Here is a 25,543-nt window from a genome sequence, read left to right as displayed (position 1 = left end):
TTAATGCAGTTCATCACCAAAAAAAGTGAAAAAGACATCAGGAGTTCTGAGAACATTCACTGATTTGCTTTTATTTTCTCATCTTACTGCTATTGTGATGAACTTGAATTGCAATTTTCATTCACACTGCACGTGGACAGAGATGTCTCTCTCCAATCAGTTTCTGCACCTGGAAAAATATCCTAAAATGTAGTTTTTACCTTTGTCAATTAACTGCTGGGTTTTCTCTATTTTTTGCCACTACATAGCAGTAATATAAATTCTACTGTGGAACTTGTCTGTGTAAAACAATAACATCATCATCCCAGTTGGAATGGATCTGAAAATAATCTAACTGGCAATTGTTTTCTGAACTCCCTCTGACATGACATTTCCCTATCTGTGTGTTTTGTGAAACTATGCAGAGAAGAAACCACAAATGATGGAATGGTCACATACTAATCAGTCTAACAGCTGGGACATATATAACATACTCTCCAATATCTGACACTGTAAACATGAATTTTTGGTCATTTTTTGGCCACTGGCTCATGTATATTTTCAACATGCAAATAAGGGAATGTGACATTGGAAAGAGTCCTTGGTTGTTTGTAAATGGAAGCAGTGGGGTATGACATCATTCCTTATTGAACTTGTAGTGACAAATTGCACTAAGGTGCATGGTGGGGCAGTATCTTCTTAATCACTAGAAAAAGTGATTTTAATATCATTTAATTAGATGCATAGGAGAAGTACCTACAATCTTGGTGGGCTGAAAATGGAAAATTATTGTAGCTAAGAATGTGTGGCCTTTGTCAGGTATAAAATACAAGATGACAGAGAATTATTAAACAGCAAGCATCTTGGACAGTTGCTATAAAATGCCATATAAACCTACTTTGGTTTTCCTCTGTTCTAGGTTGTCTTGAAAGCTAGAGGAAAAGGAGAAAAGGATTAATACATTTCTATTAATTTATTTAGAGCTTCTGTGTGCTCAGCAAGTTTTGTTTGTTCTCGAAGCTGCACTTCTTAGATTGAAAGCTGGTGTGTGCACAAGACTACTTCCAATGGGGATATCAATCCCACATAAGAAGTTTGCCTGCATACCTTAACATGTGAGAAGTGTACATTTATTTTTAAATTTGTGTGCAACATTTTGGCCAGGCTTCCAAAGTGGCTCTCAATATCATCAGACCAAAAACATATCAAAACTGAACTAAACAATAGTATTAGAAAAAAATCTACATCACTCTTTGGTCACATGTGCATTTGTGACATGCTGTAGTGTCCACATGGTTTTCCTATTAAGACATGACAACACTGTAGGAAAACTATATTTAAAGAACCTTTACAAAACCCAGCTTGAGTTCCTATTCAAGCCTCACTGTGAAGTCCTTAACTACCACCATTGGCAACATGGAAAAGCTGCATACAGGTTCCTAGGACCTGCCAAAGGTTCCTGTGCTGATGGACACCATCCTATAGTGACTGCAAATAAGCCAAGAGGCAAACTATGACGCCCCATAATAAATGCTGAATGCAGCTTTTTTCATTACAATAAAAACATGGTATTAAGATTTTAAGATCCAAATAAACAGTGTGGAGGGGCAACTAACCACATGATATGGTGCAAAACAGCTTCATTCTTTATGCAGCAGCCTGAGTACAGGGGTATTTACTGTGGTAAACTTGTGACCTGAAAAGACAACCAATACACTAAAGGGAGTTGTGGTCATTTCCAGCTACTAGGCACATGTTTCAGTGAGGGGATGAGTGCCTTTCCTTCATACTTGTTTACCACAACAAAACTGAAAAAATGGTGTACCTGGTTGCTGTGTGTACAACATGAGACTGCTCAAAGTTTACCATTTAAACCAAAAGCACATATGAGGCATTGGGAGGGGGGATGACTCTGAAGTATGCCTCTTACCCTGTCCCTGGAGGCTTGATTGTAGTTTAATCTCATGAGTTCTGCAAACCTTTGCTCATACAAGTGAAGCAGAAGCACAAGGTAGAGGCCAGAGTTCATCAGCTCACTCTGGGCCTATATATAGAAACAAAGCACATAAGTCTCCTCCATGACTGACATATAGTGATTTTATCCTAGCTGGGACTTCTTCTGGTATTAATGCATGGAAGAATTACCACTTTGGGAGACAGACTGTAAGAGGTAATCTGGGGGGCAGGCTTTGCACTCCTAGTCCAGGCACCCTTTTCAATCTTAAAAATCAGATGTCCTCCAACTCCAGGTTTCAGGGGGACATTGGCAAATCTTGGTGACCCTGAGAGAGTTGCTGCTCCACTGTCACATAGAGACTGTAAGCATACAGGTGCTTGCATGGATCAGAACTGCCCCCATTTGAGGTCCCCAGGCCCTCTGTAGCTGCCAGTCCCTGATAACAGACCTGTCCCTCCTGTCTTTCCTATTTGATTTGACAGACCTAGATTTAAACACACAGATCTCCACTGCCAACTAGTTTGTCCCTTCCCCCCTTATACAGAGATACGCTGAATCAAACAAGAGGAGATGCAGGAGTGATACTGGCTGAAATGCGGTTTGGTTTGGGTGTGGGGAATGGCATAGGTAGATTTGATTAGACCAACAATAGTGGATAACAACATCTTTTTTCTCTGAAATTTCAGTCCTGATACTATAGATCGGTAACAATGCAATATTATGAAGTAGATGGTATGGCTACAAATCTTGCTCTTGGTACATGTTGCCAACTGCTGTTCTCCTTGCAGGGAAAAAAATACAGGGCCTGATATCTCCTCCCCGGCAAATTGGAAAGTCACAGGGGAGGAAGAATTTGTTTGGGAAAATGGTAAAACGAGGAAAGGGTTAAGAACCCCATTTTCATCCATACTATCCTCAGTGCTTATGAAAGTGAGGGGAAAGACTGCCATCAGCACAGGAATGACAGTATTACATAGTGACTAGGATTTTCATATGGAACTGCTGCAGTATTGAAACAGTACAATTACATATGTGGGCAAATTGTTTAACTGTTATAGACTTTATGAATGTGCAACAGTTCCTGATTTGAAGTTTTTGGGGATTTTTCCCCAAATTTACTATATTGATATGTCCCTACTGGCTTAGAATACAACACCGCTTAGCATACACCACTGATGCAAACAGGAGAAGGGATTTTGGATGGATCATAGAATCGGGCTGTTACACAGAACATTTAGTATCTCGTTGAATCACCCAGAGATCCAGCAAATGCTTTTTAATCAAGTTCATAGTTTATAGAGATCTCTCATATGGCCATCTTCTTTCCTAACAAAAAAATCTCAACTTCCTATGCCTTTTTTCATGTACAAGTCAGTCAATCCAGATAAATTCAGTTATGTTTTTCTATACACTTTCTAACTCTACTGCATTCTTTCTGTGATGGGACTGGACAGCCAGAACTGCAAACGTGATTCTAAATATGGGTGCTCCGAGTTTGTTTTAAAAAATGTGTCTCTAGTAATTATATTATCACCTAACATGTAAAAATGTTTAATAACCAAGCAATAAAAAAGTAGATGCACAACAGAACACAATGATACTTGCTGTTTCTTTTCTGCCACTTTCCTAATAATTCCTAACCCTGAATCTGCCATTTTCACTGCCACAGCACAAGATGTTTTATTTCAGCTTTCCAAAAACACCATCTGGTTAAGGTCTGAGAATAAAACTTTAAATTGTGAGCCTTCTAGAACAAAAAAATTATTTTCCTATGTAAACTTTTTGTTAAAAAGCAGTATGTAAGTAATAAATAACAACAATCTTACTGACCTTTGTTGTTATTTGAAAAACTGAATTATGGTGAATTGAAACCCCTGTCAGAATGCTGAATTCTCCTTCTTGCTTCAGTGTCCTCTCTGTCTAATAAATGCAACTCCTTCTCTTAATTACACATTTGCAAAGCTCAAATACTCCAATACAGGATTCAGATTCTAGAAATAGAGCACGATTTATTCTTCCCAGCTTGGTATTATTTGGGGAACTAACTTTACACCTTTCCAAGAAATCTAACCAAGTTAGCTCATCTTCCTTACATTTTCTGGATTCCATATATGCTGACAGGTCATTGTCTAAGGAGACAGGGCAAGCTGTTTGCTCTGTCTAATATAGGATTAAAGTATGGCCCAGGTGAAAAGTTGCTCTCTTACCTGAGACTGCTGATGAGTCCTGTAGTAGTCATTCACATTAAAATCATCCAGATCTGCAGTCAGGCTCTGTTTACAGAGTTCACATGTTTTCACTGCACCAAGCTCAGCACCTGAAGAATATAAATTGTTTGCTTTATCTTACATGTTGCCACTCTGCCCTTTCATACTTTATTTCCTTGCCACGTCTGCAACTTTGTCGCTCCAAACACCATCCCTAAGTTCCTGGACCTCTTTCCCAACCAGTCTACCATCCCAACAAAGGTATAAGCACAGAAAACCAAATAAAAATAAAACTAGAAGAACCCATGGGCTGACTGCCCAAAAGCCAACAACCTTCCCTCAGCTAGATAGGGTCAAAAACTGGAGTAATGGTCAGCCCCTGCGAGGAGGAGAAGCTGTTGTTAACTACGCTACCTGTGCTGGTGCGAGGGCATTCCCCATTCATTAGGAATTTCCTTTACCAAGGAATATGAATTGTTTGCTTTATCTTACATACAGTATAAACTTTCTATAGGTTGAACATGTTCACATTCCAGGGAATGCTACTCTAGTCATTAGCTTTTTCAGAGCTATATGTAATCTTTGTGACCACACTCACATGATGGAATCTGGCACAGAATTCAGCATCCTGGCTTTCATTTAATGTCTGGAGATATAAGCCTAAAAATACATTAAAGGACCCTGAAGAAATCTGAGAAGCCCTATTAGGGCTCAGCATGATTTCCAACAGTTGACTGGGAATGACGTGTCAGTGCTAGGTGCAGTTCTTTGTCTTTCCCTCATGACTAACAGAAGCAGACTAAATTATGTGAAATAGTTGAATAGAGTAATTCAGGCACAGTGAATTAATGTGCACTGTTCCCTTAAGTACAAGTTAGCTTCTAGACTAACTGCCATAGATCTATGTTTAGAGCCCTGCCAGGGAGTTTATATAACAATTAACAAGCATGTTATGTTACCAGTGCCTATGTGGAGCCTGAATCAATGGTGGATATTCAACAGACAACACATGGTAGTGGGATGGCTTTCAAACAGACCAGTGTGAGAAATGTGCCTTGTGAAATGGGAAACATTGCAGAAAACTGGACAAACTGAACAAGCTGACAGGGCTGTTTTTTGCAGGTCCACAGCCAAATGAATTGTCTGTGGCCCCTAAAGTTGCACCTAAAGACCCACATTTTCTAACATGCAGATCTAAAGGTTAGGGATATCTGCAAAGAATAGGTGTCCAGTAGAAAGATTATGGAAGAAAATGGGAAAGACCCAAATTAATGTTTACATTATTTGAGGCCTCAGGCACCTCCATGCAGAGAACATTCACCGAGACAAGAGTCCTACTGAAACAACTGGTGAGAATACCTCATTTTCAATGAGTAATACAGGATTGTGCCTTCACAGATGACATACTTAAGGAAAGAACTGTAATGGGATCTAACTCAAAGTGATACAAGAAAAACTGTGAATGGAGGATTAATTAACTCCAGACAGTCTGTCAAGTTAGTGAGAGCTCCTGAAGCATCCAAAAGAGCCTATGAAAGTACTTACTAGGTCCCAAGATGTACACATTACAACAGGCAATCAACCACAGGCGGTAAAGAAAGGGAGGCACTAAGGACTCTGCATGTTTGTGATAGATGCGCATTATACACACAAGGAAACAGAAATGCACAGCACAAGGGAAAATATATAGCAAGTATCATAAACCACTTTGCTAAAGCATGCCATGGTGAAGCAACAGATAGGAGGTGTACAGCAGAGGAAAATTCCCAAGATAAAGAAGAAAGTGATTCAAATGCAACACTATACAGAAGAGTTTTGAAATGAATGAAGCATTTATCACCAGAGGACATGTAGGAACACCAAGGATTTTTAAAACAGACTTGGGAGCCTAACTGCACAATCCTATTGTGCTGCCCTACCCAATGGGGCAGGGACAGGATTGGGCTGTTAGTAAACTACATTCCTGAGAGAGAATATAACAGAATAGGCCAGGACATGAAACTAATACTGTCTGTAGCAACACAAGTAGGAGGTCACAAGGGTCCACCTCTCTCAGCGACTGAAATGTAGTGTTGAAGGAAGAAACACGTCAGATACACGTTACGTTCAAAGACATGTATTGTACATGTGTATTGCACCTATTGAGAACTCCAATTCAGAACTGAGCAAAAAGGCATCACATTTCTGCTGGATTTTGTCTTGTCACTAAAGTAGGAAAGGACACTACATGCCAATGTTTCTCTTTTGCCTGCACCTGTTGACACACCTGATTTTATCTTAGCCTTCAACCAGGTCTTTAGACATTCCTGATGGACAAACCGAAGAGTCCCACCACACCCGCATGGTTCAAGTAGTGGGTTGCTTATGGATCCTCCAGCAATCTGACATATCCGACACTGATCACCCTCCTCTTCAGAGTCTTCTGCCAAGAGACTGGAGAGACAGCAGAGTTTAAAGGGGCTTCACTATTCAATATACATATGTGAACTGGAGGAAAGGTAACAGCATGCTTATAATGAACCTGGATGCTGTTAAAATGTTGGAAGTAGGGCAAAAAGCAAAAGCTTCTAAATTTGTGAGGAGGGAGGGAGTTCCTCTTTTGTTAACTCCAGTCAATTTAATGCAAGGCAAAGCAAGTTCTCCATTTCTGGTGCCTGTCACTCAGAATTTCCACTTTTGCCTTCTAGTTCTTCAAAAATATGTATACTCCTAATAACAGCCCCTATGATAATAAAGCTGCTTCTTCTATTTTTGCTCATTTGGACGGTGAGCTAATCATTTAGGGATGTTGGGTAGAATATTATGCACCTTGTACAATATATCCACCACATGCTGCACTGGACTGACAACATTATAGAAAATTACATTCAGTTTACAGCCACACAGTTAATGTAAGCATATTATTAGCCTCAGTGTGCAATATACCAGTTGCCACTGTAGCTTACAAAAGCAATTCATCAGTTAAAAAAACAGTTAAAAGGCACAAACATAACAAAATTTATCTTTCCGCTAGCTTCACCCTAGTTACAAACAATAAGCCCAAATAAAAAACATTTTTCAGTGTATCTTCAAGATGGTAGGTCCTTGGCAAGTCTTCAGAGGAAGAGAACTCCACAAAGCATGCTTCTCTGTTTGGAAATTATATGGATGGTACAATCATTTCAAAGTGCACCCTTGGTCATAGTAAAATAATATCTTTACAGACCAGGGAGGAAGAGTAAACATGGTACACAGAATTTGTGAATTTCTACAACTTTGTTTAATCATTGGATCTAAGCATGAAGGAAAATAACATGAACCCAAAGACTGCTTGTGTTATCTGGGGAGTTTTGTATTTATTTTTGTCCTTATGTTGATCAAATAAAGGATATCGGTTTCAATGCAGTTTGAAGACTCAATTGTGCACACAGACACTTAAGAGTTGTTTTTTTTAATGTACCTAGGCAACAATTCTCAAGGCTGACTTGCAATACTTTTTAAACGCAAGTGCACACACACATCCAAACTGAAAATCTAAAGATTCCAACCATTATCCCCATATGTTTCTCTTGTAAATTTGGGAAAGACTTATTGATAGAAGAATTTGTGATTTAATTACAGCTCAATTCCAAATTAACATTCAAGTAAGTTTAATAATTTCCTGCTCTGTGTAATTTCCTACTTAGTAGAATCTTAATTATGTAAACAGTTGAAAATTCAATTGCTTCCTAAAAATCCAGAGATCTGGGGACAACTGTGACACCTCAGTAAAGAAAAATGGATTAGCTGCACACGCTTTCTTTTCCAACCAACCTATATGCACAAACACACAATTTACAAGCTTGAAAGCAGTTTTTTGAAGATTCTCCACTCAATGATTAGATTCAACAATGAAACTAGCAATACTCTTCATAGTGGTACACGCGACCTGGAAGCAAATCTAATTGGAGGTTTGATTATTTTAATTTGAGGTAGTACTCATCAGGGATTGCACAGAGATTTCACCGTTTAGGATCATTCCTGGAATATGAGAAGCTATAGCAAAGAAGAAAACACCTCTCAGAATGTGCAAAATGCTGGACTCTTCATAACCACAACCAGTAGTCACATGTCATATTAGGGGGAAGACCATTTTGGGCTTTATGCATAGGCTTTAAATTTGGTGATTATTTATTTTAAAAATTAAGCATAAATGTTTCCCTAAATGGATTCCATCCTTTGATACCTAGAAGACATTCCATATCCCTGTATATATTTTTAGAACAGTGGTAGGTATGTCTTCAGAAACATGCTGATGGGCTGTCAGATATGCAGAATTCATTATTATTCTATTTCATAGTCTCAAGGGTAAAACACTAGTGTTAAAGCTGTACAGCAGGACTCAGCCTACCTCAAAATTCATCCCCATCTAACCGTTTTTCTAGGCTCAGGCACAATAAATTTGCCCCTCTAATATCTACACTTACCTTTCTTGCAATTTTTTTAGCTTCTCAGGATCTGTCTCAGGCTTATCAATCCCTTTAGCATTTGGTGAACAGCAGGCAGTTGTACCACTCACAAAGTTGCTCTGATTTCGTAAATCAGATACTGTCAAGAAAATTGGTACTTGATCGGAAAGTGGGCCAGTCATATGAAGGTGTGCTGTGAAGTTTGCCTGGAAAAGAGATGGGTGGGAAGAATCTGTGGATGAGGAGGAGCTATGGGAATTCAGAAAGTTGTCTTCATCATGTGAAGTGGTGCTTGGTGATATGCTGCTTAGACCATTGCTTATACTGTCCTCAAGCAGGCTACTATCTTCAAAAGTACTGATAGTTGGTGATGCAGAATGACAGCTTTCTGAAGCTGAAAATGAATCTCTGATTCTTATAGGAGATAATTGTCTGCGAGTAGTGAACCTTGGGCTTCCATTCATTTCTGTGACTTGCCCAGAAGCTGAAGCAGCATCCACATTCCCCAAAGTCTCAGTTCTATTTGAAGGCTGTGCTAAAGTTCCTGGAATATTGAACGTAGAACGCAGAGATGGCCGCTGAACTGCTGGCCTAGCCGAACTAGCAAGTCCAGCGTAACATCTTTGATTGCTCTCCAAAGGCTGTCTATCTCTGCCATAGATGTTGGTCCCTGACCAGTCCTCAGTAGAATTTAAATTACCACTGGCCTCATCAACAGTTGCATTTCCTGCTCTGCTTTCAGGATGTGGGCTTCTTGCCCTAAATGCCAGAGTCTCATCTTCATTTTTATGAGCCTCTTCCAAAAGGCTTTCTTCAAGAGCATAAGGTTTCCTGTGGTCCCATGAATTTCTTTGCCCTAATGAAGGTTGATCAGCAGCTGAATCTGCTGCCATATTATGTTGCCTTAGTAATCTCTGGGAAAGCTCAGTTCTTCTCCCATCAGCACCAACTCCCATTTCACATTTACGCTGCTCTGCTTGTGTTAAAGACATCCCACTAACCCTGTTACTTTGATCAAGAGAAGGCTTACTAAGATCAAAGGAAAGAAGTTCTTCTACAGGATTAATGTCCTTGATGTCTTCATCCCCTCCAGGTGAACCTTCCACATTTGAGCCCAACATTGCATAAAAATCATCTTCTCTGGACCTTATGGGGGTATTTTTAATAGGAGGAAGATTTGAATTGTTCAAATCACTTGATATGAGAGGACCAGAAGTAACCTGAACAGTAGAATCCATTGGGTGAGTGGTGGGCTGCTTCGCTGCTGTTTTCCTGAGATCTCTGTCAAGGCTTTTGCTATCTATACTTAGTTTAGAGGTCTGGAATAAGTTTCTTCTTTCATGAGATTTTTTCTTATTCTTAAGAGCAGGGCCACTTCTTTGTCCTGTGTTGTCTTGCCAATCTGCATTGAGAACAAGATTTGCTTTCCAAGTTTATTTACTTACTACAAGTATTTTAAGCATTTATTCAGCATTCGCAATTGCCACACACTAATGGAAAAACCAGCAATAAATATCTGTTTGGGATTCATAACTATTCAGGGCTTACACAGCTCCAGAAACAGACCAAGAGACAAGTTTCACAAGGTGCTGAAGAAAGGAATATACAGTAATTTACTTACAAGGGCACTGTAACTTTTTGTTGTTATTATGTTAACCTGTCTCCAGGAACAACTTCTAGTCAGAGGCAATAACTGCCCTCCCAAAGAACAAAGAAAGTTCTCATTTAAGAGACAAGAAGCAATTATGGCCTCTTTACTTGAAACTAGGCATGACAACATAAAATAGGAATGCTGTTGCAAGTACAGTAAATGTTGCCACTTTCTTCAGCACCCTGTGAGGCCTGCACATTTTTTCTGATCTGGAATTGATTCTGTCTTCCTTTTTTATTGTGGCTCATGTGAGTCTTCACCCTAAGTCCCAGGTCGTCTCAGACTATCTGAAAAATGTGAGTGCAAAGAACACATGGAAAGTTTCTCTCTCTCCCTCCCCACCAATAAATCAAGGTTTTAAGAGGCAGACTAATCTTCACCTCACTACTACTAAAGCAGAGAGGAAAAACTTTCCAAATGTCTTCTCCACATCTATCCTCTAATCCAGGGGTGCCCAAACCCCGGCCCAGGGGCCACTTGTGGCCCTCAGAGGCTCCCAATCAGGCCCTCGGAGAGCCTCCAGTCTCCAATGAGCCTCTGGCCCTCCGGAGACTTGCTGGAGCCCATGCTGGCCTGACACAACTGCTCTTAGCATGAGGACAACGGTTCTTCCTCTCATCTGAGCTGTGGGATGAGGGCTCCCTCCACTACTTGCTGTTTCATGTCTGTGATGCAGCAGTGGCAGCAAAGGAAAGGTCAGTCTTGCTTTGTGCAAGGCCTTTTATAGGACTTGAGCTATTCCAAGACCTTCATTCATTCATATAAGTTCCATCTCTAATATATTCATTTATGTAAATTTATTCAAATTTTAAATTGTAAATTAATTCTTTCTTTCTCGGACCCTGACACAGTGTCAGAGAGATTATGTGACCCTCCTGCCAAAATGTTTGGACACCCCTGCTCTAATCTGTAGGCTTTTATGCCTTCTGTAAAAGAAAAGAAAGTTGAGATTCAACATAGGTCAGTGGTCAGTGGAGTAGATAAAACTGAAAAGAGATCCGGATTCAAGTATTTTCCTACTTGGATTCCTTGGTAACAGGCTTGGACAAACCACTCTGTCTGCTGTAAAATGGAAATCTGGACAGTATGCAGACAACTTTTTTCTGTCAAACAATGGTGGCTTCCTCCTAACTGTTACCACGACACTAGCCCTGATCCAGAATCAGTAGTTTGATAGGGGGGAAGGGGATTAAGCCTCACTACTGGAAAGAAAAAAGTTCCTTTTATCTGTTTTACTAACTTCTAATTGCATCTGCTTCCTCTAGTTCCTTTTAATGAAAGTCAATGACTTGACTGGTGCCAATTGCAGGCAGTTCCTAGCTTAGGGCCAAATCCTATCCAACTTTCCAGCACTGGTGCAATTAGCACAATAGGACATGTGCTGCATCCTGTGGTAGGGGGGTAATGACAGAGGCCTCATCCACGTAAAGTAAGGGAATGTTTGTTCCCTTTCTTCAGGACTGCATTGCTGCAGCACTGACACTAGAAAGTTGGATAGGATTGGGCCCTCAATCAATTTCACTCCTGAGAGAAACATTAAAAAGAGAGAAACATGTTACTGTATAGCAGGGGTCTCCAAACACCGGCCCGGGGGCCAGATGCGGCCCACGACAAGCCTCTATCCGGCCCGCAGCCAGCTTCTTGTCCCCTGAAAGCCTCTGACATACTTGGCCAAACATGAATGGAACTGTGCTCTGGTTGTGTCTGGAGGGTGTTCTAAGGGCCAGAGAGTTTGAAGGAATGAGCCCATTCATTCATTTATTCACTCATCTAAGTTCTATCTCTAATTTAATTACATAAATTTTATATTCAAATTTTTTTCCGGCCCTCAACACCATGCCAGATATTTGATGTGGCTCTCTGGCCAAAATGTTTGGAGACCCCTGCTGTATATTATGCAATTGCTGAGAGGGAACTCAGTACTGGCTCCCCCCTTTTAATGACTGCATTGTTATACATGTAGATAGCTAAGCATTCATGATTTTTATACTTTAAAACAGTGATTTTCAACCATTTTCATCTCGCAGCACACTGGCAAGGTACTAAAATGGTCAAGGCACACCATCAGCTTTTTGACAATTGACAAGGCACACTGTGCTGTCAGTGGGGGCTCACATCGCCTAATGGTCCTATTGATAAATGACCCTTTCCCAAATTCCCGCAGCACAACTGGGAACCATTCGCGGCACACCAGTGTGCCACAGCACAGTGGATGAAAATGGTGCTTTGAAAGAATGGAAAAACCTTTTAAAAACACACAACATAAAACCTCTTTTGGACATTGGGAAGAAATGTGTTATAAATTATAGGAAACATCCTATAGGAAATTATAGGAAACATCCAGTAAATAAACAAAATAATCACTCAAAACCAGGGATTTTTCATTTTCATCAACATTGGTCATGATTCTGGGGGCCTATTTTATTTTTGAATTATACAACTTATAGCACCACCAAACCATAATAGGCGATACAAAAATTAAACTTGTTATTGTGGGCAAGTATCTTTGCCGCCTCAAAATCTCTGTAAAGTAATTGTCTATACATTATCTCAGGTTGGTACTTACACAATGGATAGCACCCTGTTGGTGTGGGAGCCACAGAGGGCTGCTCCTTTACATGTTGTCAGGATAATGTGAGAGACTACATGGTAGGTGGCCATACTGCAGCTCCTCCCATACTACAGTGATAGAAAATGCTGGCATGGTGTGGGCTCCGCCTAAGTGATCTGTGACTACTCATCTTGCCTCAGTGATGCAGGAGAGACCATTATTGCTGTGTCTCCCATACAGGGTAATGTGAGCTTAATGTACGTTACAGTACTGTAGTTTCCCAGATAAGTGGCAAATTTAATTTGTTACAACATCCATGTAAACCAGTGTTAGCCATTGCTATAAATAATGTACTTGAGTTCTTTACATTATACTGTGTGATACAGAAACTCATTTGAAGATTGTCTATGAACAGACATTTTTATATGTATAATATTCAAGTGTATTATTTGCAGCTGCATGTTTGAAATGTTATGGTTTCTTAGATTTGCAGCTATTGTTCCTTGCATTTTGTGACAGGGCATTACTACTGGGCAGTATGCTTGCGGGAATATGTATGGAGATATTATCAAGTGCTTTTTTGTCCTTTTCACTGCTTATTTTTTTTTCCAGATATATTCAACAAGAACATGTCATCGTTCAGATGTATGGATGTTGGTAGATTATCATTCCAACACTGGAATAATAAAGTGGGAGAGAGAGCACAGCTTCTAAGGACTTAAAAACAGCAAACAAAGTGGCATAGCCATGGAGGTGGGGATCTGTGTTACTTGTCACTATCACATCTCAAATAATATGCAAGAGATACCATGTGACACCTGCACGACCCCATAGCTGTCAAATAGGTGAAATAAATGTAGTATTTCAAATTAGGTGAAATACTACATTTCTGGAGGTACAAACACATACCCTAAGTGCTGACAAGGTGCATATGCTGCAGCGGAAACACACCTTTGAGGGAAGAAGCATGCACTGTGCTCAACAGAATATAAACACATTTTTTATTGTGCAAAAAGGCTGATTGTATTGGGCCATTAGTAATATTTATAGTAAAACCACTATCACTACCTCCAATTGCTGCTGCCTCTTTAAATGTGCCCTGTGCCCCTCCCCTCTTATTGCAGCTCTAAAAACACCAATGGCCCTGTGAGGGGGAGGAAGAGGAGGAGGAGAATGAGAATTATGTTTTCAATATCATTCTTTAGTATATATGCTCTCTTTTAATCCCTAACACCATTTTGTTTGTTTGTTTCTTTAAGACTATGAGCCCCTTGGGGACAGGACTACTATGAGTATGTAAAAGAAGAAAAAAGCACATACTGTAAGCTGCCTTGGGCAACTCTTGATCGGGAAGTGAAAGCTGGGATACAAATCTTTTACACACACAAACAAACAAATAATATTGTTTAATATCTAAATGGACAAAAAGAAAAATGAAAGGTATATTTTATCCCCACAAAATTATAGTTGCGAACGGACAAGACAAACGTTTTTAACTGCTCTTACATCAGATTTGTCTCAAATTTCACCATACCCCAAGTAGTAGTTATGAACACCAAAGTGATCATACCAATCAAGGACCCTTGATAATAACATATTTAAAAAATCAATACAATTAAAAAATTAACATTTAAAAAACATTAAATCACAGAGAAACAAAGAAACCCATCTGAAATCATCCCTAACACCTGGCCAAACAAGCCATTCCTAGGTAGTTGTCTGAAGGCTGAAAAAAAATGGGGCAGTATAAACCTTCCAGGAGAGTAACTTCCAAAAACTGGGGACTGCCACTGGGAAGACCCAATAACACAATGGAGCACATATGGCGTTCTGGAGTGAGAAAGCCATCTATAACCGGGAGCTATAAAATTAGTATCATTTGAAGAAAAAAAAGAAGTGTTTCTCACCAGTCCCTTTGGTCATCTTTGCTACGCCCTGCAGCACTGGTGTTTTCTTCCCTCTTCCTTCTGCTTTTTTTGCATTTGGAGAGTCTGGGTTTTCCAACAAACTTTTCTGGTTCATTCGCTGCCTTCTTGATAGAATTGGCTTCTGCAAAGCTGTTAAACATTGTTTTTATGAAAGAGCTGCCTTTAGGAATCATAGGTTTGGGAGAGCCTGGTTACATGGAGGCTTTTGTAAGCAAACACAACATGTGAGACTGAAAAACACATTTACTGCTTTCTGGTTACATGGCTGGTTTCTTGTTTCTGTTAAGGGTTTGCCTTATAATTTCCATGGTTTTTGGCACATAAGTGAATTTGCAAAAATGTTTAATTATTCTCTTAAACCATGCAAAATGGAACACCAACAGTCCAAACCTGTGCCCACCCCCACCCCCCAACAATGCAACTGCACCAAAATGGCTTGTGCTGCATCCTGCAGAGAGCGGGCAGTCTTGGCAGTCTCTTCTGGGTAAGGGAAAATATGTTCTCTTATCTGGGGGTAAGCCTTGATACTATGGAGGAATATACTCAGACCTGCACCAACAAAATCACTAGTGCAGGTCTGCATGGACCTGGGCTGTAGGATGGGGTCTGGGAAGAGGGATTAGATTCAGCAGTTGTGGCTGCCGCCAAACCTGTTCCCAGACCTGCCCTCCTCACCCGCATTGCACCCTTCCCCTGTCCCGTCCTGTCTCCTCAGCTAACTTACCTGGGTTGAAGGGCTGGTCTCAAGCTGACACAGTGCCTGAGGCCACTGAGGCCTCCCTGCTAGAGCACTGGCATTGCTAGAGGGGTGCAAGCCGTACTGGGTGATGTGCACATGGGAGGGTGACACCACTATTGGCCAAAAATTTTTAAATCTTGGTATTTTTGAATAACACCATCATGTTATAAATCATTTGATGTGTAACTTCATGCAGAATGCAATGAAACAAGCTGCTCTGAAGTATCTCTATTCTATCAAACGTTATAGCCAAAAAACCAGCAGGGGCGAGGCAATGGTGCATCACTATGCCCACTGCCCAGGGAGTTGCCGGGCCCACTTCATGGTAGGAGGTCCAACATGAGGGTGACGTGCTCGCCTCCTGCACCAAGTGACACAAACCCTAGTGACATCACTGTGCTGCAGCTCCAGCAGTGCACAGCTTCATGTGCTGTCAGAGGTCCTTTTGTGATTGCTATAAGGCAGCCTCCACTGGCAGTTCCACCAGCAGAAGTGGCTTGTTAAGGTGGAGCTGTAAGGCTCATTTAAACAAGTTAAGTGAAATTACATTTAATGCTTTACATGCACTGTTATATCTGAATAAAGATCATGAATCTACCAGGCTAATACTTTATATCTACCTGCATCATATGACACCTGTATTTCTCCCTCTCTCTGAATTTACAACTATTGACTAAAAGATATCTGTAGCCTGCAAACTCTCCATTACCCACCTGGCTGAGCTCTTATGAAATCATGTAATGATACCCAGATTGCAATCCTATCCACACTTACCTGGGAGTAAGCCCCACTGACTATAGTGCAACTTACTTCTGAGTAGACATGCATAGGAGTGGGCTCCTAATTATTAAAGCTGAAGACTGAAGCATCTAGAATGTGGATTACCTGTGCAGCTACTATGATGGTGTCAGAAAGTCATTTTACCTACAGTACAGGCACAAAACTTATACTTAAGAATAGTAATGATGATGTTCTCATTGGTAGTTGGATGTGTTGAGGGCTGGAGGGCCAACCGTGACCAAGAAGTCACTGACAGTGAAAACATTGCACAGTTCTTCTTAGGTCCAGGAAAATCAACATGCTATTGATGGAATGATGGGTGAAAAAGGCAAGGACCTCTACTTGGTTTAGAAAGGTAATATTTGCAGCAAATTTCTGTTACATCATCTGCAGCCGGAAGCTTCAAACTGTGTCCTTCCAAAAGAAAGGTAGGAGCCCTGCTGACAGAGGTGCTCCTTTCCTCTTAAAACTATATGCTTCCTAGGCCCAAGTAATCTCAAACACCTCTATAATTTTCTCATCTTGCCTGAAAGCTAGCTGTCATTCTAAATCCTGCATTGGTTCCATTCTTACCCTGTTGTACCATCTGCAGCTCACACCAGTTTCCACTCAAGCCTTCTGCTTAAGCCTATGCTCTGTGATATACTAGGGAAGAGTGACACCAAAATGACTACATTTGTTACAGGTGGTGGAAAACACACCAGTGGTGGAAAATGATTAAAAACACAATTTTGCAAATCAATGCTTAAAATAAATTACTAAAAGCACAGAACAGTTTATAACAATTTTTTTAATTCAGCATAACTGAATATGCAAGAGCTGTTTTCTCAAAGCAATTCATAGATATATGAAATAAATGTATTAAGGAAACAATTTATTTCACAAGTCAGAATAAAGTGAAAAACAGCATGCATCTTCTTACTAGATACATATGCGGCTTGATTCTAAATGTGTCTATGATATTTAAAGGTGTAATTTTACTTTTACTAATTGTTTGTCACTAGTATTGCCATTACATTCAGTGATATATGGGAATTATGATTTATGAGTGAAATTAGTATCAAAAAACAAAAAACAACAACTAAGGATTCTGTATAGTCTGGTATGGGAGCAGATTCATGGGGGTGACACCATGATTTCTTGCACCAGGTGACATCACCCTCATGACACCTCTGGAATCAGCTGGACTTGCTGCATTTTTTTGATATTTCTCTTGGCTCTTCATAAGAACAGCCCCACTGGATCAGGCCATAGGCCCATCTAGTCCAGCTTCCTGTATCTCACAGCAGCCCACCAAAGGCCCCAGGGAGCACACCAGATACCAACTCCAATCTTAGATTCACCTAGAACCTTGCTAAGATCATTGGCCCCAGCTGTATGAATCATAGTTTCTTACATTAAACAGATGAGAATTATCTCCATACACACCTGAAGTATCTTTTTTGGGGCAAGGTCCACTTTTTTCTGGTTTTTTGGAGCCTGTGCTTGGTTTTTGCTTCTGCTTAACAGATGTTTTGTCAATAGCTGGAAATTTAGCTTCTGATTTGTTCCCAAGAGACTTTATAGTGGATTTTGGTTCATATCCAGAAGCTTCATCAGAAGAGGTCTGGTAAGTTAAGTTAAATGAGTTAAACATTAGTAGCAGAATATTCTTCCACCAGTGCAAAAAATTCATTTTAGGGGAAAAACTCATTCTTTCATCTCAGATGTTCTGGAGCCAATTGTGGTTACTCTTTTTTTTAATGATACTTCAACTATTCTAGGACTGAAGCCCTAGTTATCAGGGATTTTGAGATACTGCACAGTGAAACTCAGGTTTGTTTGCTATCTTTATCCTTCTTCCTTCTGTAGTGGAAGCTATAGTACACAAGCCATTTCCCTAATTTCACGCAGAGTTGTCTCTGGAATGGAAGGAACTAGTATCTTTTTTCAAATCTCATAAGATACCAGATCAGGTTTTGTATCCTCAGATGATTTAGCATAGCTTTCTACATTTGTGTTTAGATGAGAAGTATGGATACTTTTGACCCCTGATAACTGAGTAAGAGGCACTCTGAGTAAGAGGCACTCAAGTAGGTGCTCCTCTTTTATTTAGCAGGGGGAGAGTAACTGACCCTCCTCACCCCAGCAGTGTCTTTTCTAGTGGCTGCCTCCTGGTGTTCTTTTGCATCTTTTTAGATTGTGAGTCCTTTTGGGACAGGGAGCCATTAGTTATTTGATTTTTCTCTGTAAACCGCTTTGTGAACTTTTTGTTGAAAAGCGGTATATAAATACTGATGATGATGATGATGATAATAATAATTTGGGGGACATACAATGTAGATTAAGAAGGACCTACTACATATGAATAAACTTAAAAATGAAGCTAATGTCAGAGGAAACTTGCCAATGATCATTTTAAAAATTGTACGACATGCATCCTTGTCCCTTTGTTTTGCTTAGTTAGAAGAAGATGGATATGAAATATATAATTTCACAGAAATACGGCTATATTAAATGCTAGCCATTTTCAACCACTTACCATGGCACACTAGTGATGGTCTGCAGGTGTGCCGTGGGGGTTTGGGAGAGGATCATTTGTTAGTAGGGTCACTGGGGAATGCAAGCCCCTGCTGTCAGTGAGGTGTGCCTTGTCAATTGTCAAAAAGCTGATGTGTGCCTTGACAATTTCAGTGCCTTGTCAGTGTGCCTTGAGATGAAAAAGATTGAAAATCATTGTGCTAGAGTGAAAAAGGAAAGAGACAAATGTGGCATAGAGGGAGATAGTGTTGTTTATGGTTTCACAATGCAAATAGATTAACTTTTATTCTTTTGCCAGGAAAGGGGTATTACATGAGACCCTGTGTGTAAAACTGGCTTATTTCCATTCCAAAACTGCATAATATGCGTATTGATAAATATTGTATGCAAAAATCAAGGCAATAATAAACCTTTGCATAGAGTAGATAAATCAGTTGATAGGTTTGTTCATTTATATGCTGGTGAATTAATTGAGAAAGAGAAAAGTTCATTAAAAACACACTTGAACATTTCTTAAAGAAGTACATGTTAGATAATAAAGCAAATGAATAAGTTTGACAAATATAAATTTTACATAGGGCATCTTATTTGTCATAGCTACTTGCCCTAGAAAACAATTAGATAATAAGGTAACATAATAACTTACATTTCTAGCAGCCAAACTATTATTTTAAATTGAGTTCCTTATATAAAAACGCTATTGTATTAAATTTGTTTTGACAACTAGTTTATGACAACAGAGCAAGTTTATTATATAATACCTTAACTCTGGGTGTCTCAGGGGAGGGCACTTTATTTACCCCCTCCTCTCTACATTCAGCACATTGAATATAATGTGAATTATCCACATTATAATCTGCATAAAGTGAGTTTATATTATGGAAAATTCTGCCTTCTAGCAGAGGGCTTGACGACACTTTCCCATCCTGTGATCTATAAATTGTTGTCTTGCCATGCTGGCCCTATTATACAAAGCCTCTATTTAAGTTTGGCCTGAGATCTGCTGGGGCATCAAGTGGAAATCACTACATTTTATCCAAAGTTGTATTGGGTTATGTCTACAAGTGGGTGATTTCTCCAGTCTAGAAATGGAGGAGGGAAAGCAAGGAGTTTCTGGATGGAGAGTTGCTAACAAATTCTTGAGAGATGGATGATTTCATGAGTAATTCAGAATTTTGAGAAACTAGATTCACATTGCTGTGAATCAGGACAGACTGCCTCTGTACTTTCTTCCATGTTTCTGTAATATAGGAGGCCTGTAGACCAAGGCAGGAGGTCTAACCTAGAGGGTAGAGCCTCCTGAAGATAATATCTGAAGATCGCCGGTTTGAGGCCACCGGCAGCTCCGTGAATGGCGAGACCTTGAAGGAGTTGACCAGCTGAGCTATTCCACCTGCTCTTTGGTGTGAGCGAAGAAGCGTCTTGGCTGCCCTTCAAGTGAGAGATGAAGGAGCTGTTTGTCAGCCAGCGTGGGAGGCAATTGGGGCCAGAAGTGATACCAGACCATGGAAGATCCACCTGAAATGTTGTGCAGTTCTTGAAAGATAGAACCTTTCTGTTATTGTAAAACAGGGGTTTAGAGATAGCCTGCCTATGTGAACCGCCTTAAATAAAGTCAGAGGAGTAATCCGATGACCAGAAAGGCGGTATATAAATACCAGTATTGTTGTTGTTATTATTAATACCTTTTCTCAGCCCAATTCTATCCAACTCTGGCACAGCTGGGCCGCATGGCCTGCAGTGTATCAAGTGCTGGGTTTGAGCAGACTGGAGATCTCTTCAGGGTAAGAGAAAATTTGTTCCAGTACCCTGTGTTGGGTCCCAGCCTGCCCAATGGGACTTACTTGGATCTGTGCCAGCAAAATCACTGGCGCAAGTCTGAGAAACCTCACGTAGGTCTTTCAGGCCCAGGAGGAGGAACGGGATTTGGCGGAGGCCTCCTCTGCTGATCCCATCCCCTCCGAGGCCTGAACTGCCCCATCCTAGCCCTCCCCCCAGAAACAGCCCCTCCCCACCTCCATTCTGCCCTCCCCCAGCACTGCTTGGCGCTGAACTAACCAGCACTGGCTTGTCTAAATGCAGTGAAACAGCTTACTCATTTGCAACATCTTGCAATGGCCATGCTTACTCACACTGTGCCACATTTGCAACAGAGATTGCTGTTCCAGTGCTCAACAACAATATGATTGCACTGCTACTCTGTATATCAGCAATTAGGAAGACCCCTTAAGTGTCTACTGCTCTTTCCTGCAAATAAACTGACCCAGGGACCCTTATGAATAAAGAAGACCCATGTGAAACAATCTGTGGAACTTTGCACCACTCAGGAAAGTGAATACAGGTTGAGTATCACTATTCAAGAGGGTTCCATTCCCAGAACTCACCTGAATGGCAAAAATCGCACTATAGCAAATCAATTTTAAAAACAAAGCCCCTTCACTCTGGTGATTTAAAAACTGATTTGTTTTTGATTTGTTTGATTTAAAAACTGATTTGATTTTTGATTTAAAAACTGATTTGATTTAAAAACTGATTTAAAAACAGTTTTTGATTTAAAAACTGATTTGTTTGATTTAAAAACTGGTGATTTGTCAGCTGGCTGCCCTCTAATTATTGTAAAGAACTGTTTTCCTTTAATTTAAAGGGCCCTTCTCATCATGTTGAGATAAAAATCTCTACAACAGTAAGAAAAGCATTTTAAAGGGGTGCACTTTTCCCCTTCTCCAGGGATTAGCACATTCCTTCTCATTTGCATTCCTGTTGAGTTAAATCCGTGTATAACAAGGTTGGACCTGTACTGTGGAACTGTTCACTTCCAGGGTACATGCACTTATGATTGGATAAACTCCATCAAGTCTCCTCCTATTAGAATTTTAACTGCCATCAAGCCAGCTATGTATGTCTAGGAAGAACTTTCATGTTTCTTCCTAGAGGAGGAGCAATGAGCTACCACACATATCTAGAAGCTAGACCATATCTGCCACCTGAATTGGGCAGATCCTCCACCCCTGCTAGTTTGAACCCTTCTTAAAAAAAGCAAAACAAAACCTTATTTGCACATTACTGCATAACCCATCACCACTGTTGCTGCCTCCTCCATCTCCTCCTTACCTGCCCACTTAGGGAAGCAGCTGGATAGGCAAGGAGAGGGAGGCAAGGTGACCTGGAAGTACTCCCAGTATGCTCCACTCATCCCATTTGTTTCAACAGGATCAGGAGGAGAAGTGAAATGATAGATCTGAAAGTAAGAAGGCGGCATTGGGGGGGAGGGTTCTGCCTCTTTATTGACCACCTGGCTTTTTTCCTAGGTAGGCAAAAAGGGGAAGGTGGAAGAGCTGAGTGAACCTTTCTGAAAGTGAGTGATCTAAACAAGACTGCTGCACTGCTGCTTCTTACAGATCTGCTTCTGTGATTGCTTGCAGCAGTGGCACTGGAGAAAGAGGTGGGTTACTGCTACTCCAGACATCTCCTTGCTCATTCTCAGTGAGAAGAGAATCAAAGAGCTGAATGAAGTGGCTGTGTGGGTGGCAGGCAAACATGGAAGGTATCCCATGTGAATTCACAGCTCCCTCCCAGCTTGGCACTCAAAGTGGTCGCTTCATCTAGCCTCATGGCTGGGCCAGCCTTATACTAGCTGACCCATTCAACCTTGCTATTATATTTTTATGTTCTTGCACTTCTTCAGAGGAACATGGGAGTTATTATTAGAGTATTCTTCTCCTGGATTTTTGTTGGTAAAGTTAAAAAAAAGTTACCTGTCTATTGACAGGGAGTCTTGAAATCCATGGCCTTTCATAGCTACGCCCAGCAGAGATAGAAGATACACTTGTCTGCCTCAGTTCTTGTCTGGCATGTTGCTCCCGCTTCTTCTCAGACTGTTCTTTAGTCTGCTCTTGTTTTCTCAGGCAAGCCTAAAAAAAACGAAGAACACATCTGTTGGAAATCAGATTATGTAGAGGATTACATTCAAACAAGGGTGAACCTGATTGAGGCTGCAATCCTATCAACACTTACTTGAGAGTAAGCCCCATTGACTTACTTCTGAGAAGACAAGCATAGGATTGGGCTCTGTTGATCTCACCCCCCAACTCATCCTTAGTGCTCTCTGCTCTGCAGAAAGAATGAGCCTGAATGAATGAATATACCTCAGTACCTGATACTCTGAATCCATCTTGTGCTGCATCTCTCTCAAATACTGAGCATTGCTGATAAACTTCTGTCTTTCTTTTGCTTCGTACATGGCAATATTTCATGAAAACCTATACATAAAACAGATAGATGTTTATCTTGAAAAGTTCTCACTTCTTAAGATTCCTTCTTAAGATTCTTAATGGGTTCTGAGCTGTTTGTGACAGATCAGGAGAGAGATCTTGGGGTGGTGGTGGACCCAATTAAAGTGTCGACCCAATGTGTGGCGGCGGTAAAGAAGGACAATTATATGCTTGGGATCATTAGAAAAGGTATTAAGAACAAAACGGCTAATATTATAATGCCATTGTACAAATCGATGGTAAGGCCACACCTGGACCATTGTGTCCAGTTCTGGTCGCCGCATCTCAAAAAAGACATAGTGGAAATGGAAAAGGTGCAAAAGAGAGCGACTAAGATGATTACGGGGCTGGGGCACCTTAATTATGAGGAAAGGCTATGGCGTTTGGGCCTCTTCAGCCTAGAAAAGAGACGCCTGAGGGGGGACATGATTGAGACATACAAAATTATGCATGGGAAGGATAGAGTAGAGAGATGCTCTTTACACTCTCACATAACTCCAGAACCAGGGGGCATTCACTAAAATTGAGTGTTGGGAGGGTTAGGACAGACAAAAGAAAATATTTCTTTAGTCAGTGTGTGGTCAGTCTGTGGAATTCCTTGCCGCAGGATGTGGTGACCTGGCCTGGATGCCTTTAAAAGGGGATTGGACAAGTTTCTGGAGGAAAACTCCATTACGGGTTACAAGCCATGATGTGTATGTGCAACCTCCTGATTTTAGAAATGGGCTATGTCAGAATGCCAATGCAAGGGAGGGCACCAGGATGCAGGTCTCTTGTTATCTGGTGTGCTCCCTGGGGCATTTGGTGGGCCGCTGTGAGATACAGGAAGCTGGACTAGATGGGCCTATGGCCTGAACCAGTGGGGCTGTTCTTATGTTCTTATTCAGCATCTGATTGCAAAGAGCTACAAAACAACTCCAAAACCGTTAGCTGAATGTTTCTAAACCCCTAGATAGCCACCAGCTACACCAGGAAGAAAGCCAAATCTGAAGTATAATGCATTTTGAAAGAGGTTGAGTGGTGTTTTAAGACTTAAGAGGCAAACAACAACCAAAACTGATGTTTAAAAAACATATGAGCAAATAGCTTTTCAGAGCATTTTAAATAAAGGACAAAGCATCTTTACAGATGTAAAGGAAGACAAAGGGCAAAATAAGTACAGTACCTAGCAGTTAATGATGACAACTCATTTCTGCTCCTCATTTCACCTTTTTTTACTAAGTAAACGGGGATAGGAATGGGGAAAGGTTGTTTTCATTGCTACCACCCAAAGCCAGAAAGGCAGCCATTAAGAAGCCACTTTGGGAAAATTGCACCTTAACAGAGAAATCCAGGGAGGAGGATTAAACCAGCCAGTAGAAGAAAAATAAACAGTCTGGTAAACCCACTCCCTCTCAAGTGAACTGAGGCAAGCCACACAAACAGTAAAAAAAAAAAAGGGTTAAAAAAAAGCAATGGAGAAAATGGTGCATGGGTGGAAAACAAGGCGCTGATCAGCTAGCCAGAGAAGAAAAAACCGGGGGGGGGGGGGGGAGGAGAGAGGCAGCAACAACAGTGGGCAAGAATATAAAAATGCTAATAGCAAATAAAACAAAAACTTTGCTATGACTAAATGGGTAATACCTACCATACTTACTCATGCTGTTTGAGGGTTCTGACCTGACACCCATACTTGAAAAAAAGGAAGTGGGTGTGCACTTAAGAAGGATCAAATATGCCCAACATCAGATCAGGGAAAATGTGCACATGTGACCCCACTTCTTATAATCTGTGGGTGACAATCAGATTTCACCTGTGGGATTAGGTATGGGGGGATTCACCTGGATTCCTGAATTTCCTGCTCTTGGAAAGCAGGTGTGCTTCATGGTACAATGAAGTGGGGCTCAAAGAGTAGTGGATGTATGCATTTACTCAATGGTGTGAACCCTGAAACAGGCAAGTGGTTTTTTCTAAAGCACAATCCTTAGCCACTACTGACGCTGAAGTAGACAATTATTTCAGTATACACAAAGGAATCCTTTCCTGATTAGACAAAATTCCCATGTGAAAAACACAACTTGTTCAGAAATGCATCTAATTACAACAAACTGCTAGGGCTCCAATAAACTGAAGGTTACTGAGTGACAACTAACAACAGCAGTAGACCAAAGATGAGCTTCAAAAATGTCATTCTGGGGGAAAAATGCCTGCCAATCATTATACTTGAGATCTGATTAAAAGGATCCTATACAGATACATCCTACTACTACCACAAAAATGCAGGGATGTTAACAAGACTGCAATGCCCCCTCCATAATTTAGTAACTTTATACAATTACTTGTCGGGTATTTGATCTAATCCTGGTGACCTAAAACAGGGGTGTCAAGTGGTTGTATGCCATTTCATACAGTATGCTAAACAGCATTCATGGTGCCTGCTGAGAGCTGGAAGTGACATCATTAAACAGGAAGTGATGTCACTAAGCAGCTGATGGACAGAAATAAGCACGTTGTTCCCCAAGTAGGAACTCATTAGCTGCAAGTGAAAGAAAAT

At 40.7% G+C, this 25,543-nt stretch overlaps 1 protein-coding gene across 1 annotated transcript in view; it reads right to left on the bottom strand.

Annotated features, from left to right (window-relative positions):
* MARCHF10 (membrane associated ring-CH-type finger 10) overlaps positions 1–22,979 on the bottom strand; it is a 28,409-nt gene extending 5,430 nt beyond the window's left edge. Inside the window, exons 1-9 of the mRNA XM_066629210.1 lie at positions 22,893–22,979; positions 22,495–22,650; positions 17,648–17,825; positions 14,680–14,829; positions 8,589–9,972; positions 6,410–6,576; positions 4,144–4,253; positions 1,910–2,023; positions 878–911 (exon numbers count right to left, since the gene is read on the bottom strand). Of these exons, the coding sequence (XP_066485307.1) occupies positions 878–911; positions 1,910–2,023; positions 4,144–4,253; positions 6,410–6,576; positions 8,589–9,972; positions 14,680–14,829; positions 17,648–17,825; positions 22,495–22,650; positions 22,893–22,979 (2,380 nt within the window). The remainder of the gene's footprint in view (positions 1–877; positions 912–1,909; positions 2,024–4,143; positions 4,254–6,409; positions 6,577–8,588; positions 9,973–14,679; positions 14,830–17,647; positions 17,826–22,494; positions 22,651–22,892) is intronic.
* Between the last annotated feature and the right edge of the window lie 2,564 nt (positions 22,980–25,543).

Source organism: Tiliqua scincoides, chromosome 5 (genome assembly GCF_035046505.1).
Source record: "Tiliqua scincoides isolate rTilSci1 chromosome 5, rTilSci1.hap2, whole genome shotgun sequence".
Classification (NCBI taxonomy): Eukaryota; Metazoa; Chordata; class Lepidosauria; order Squamata; family Scincidae; genus Tiliqua; species Tiliqua scincoides.
The sequence above is the reverse complement of the archived record's forward strand: the minus strand, read 5'-3'. Positions and strand labels throughout refer to the sequence as shown.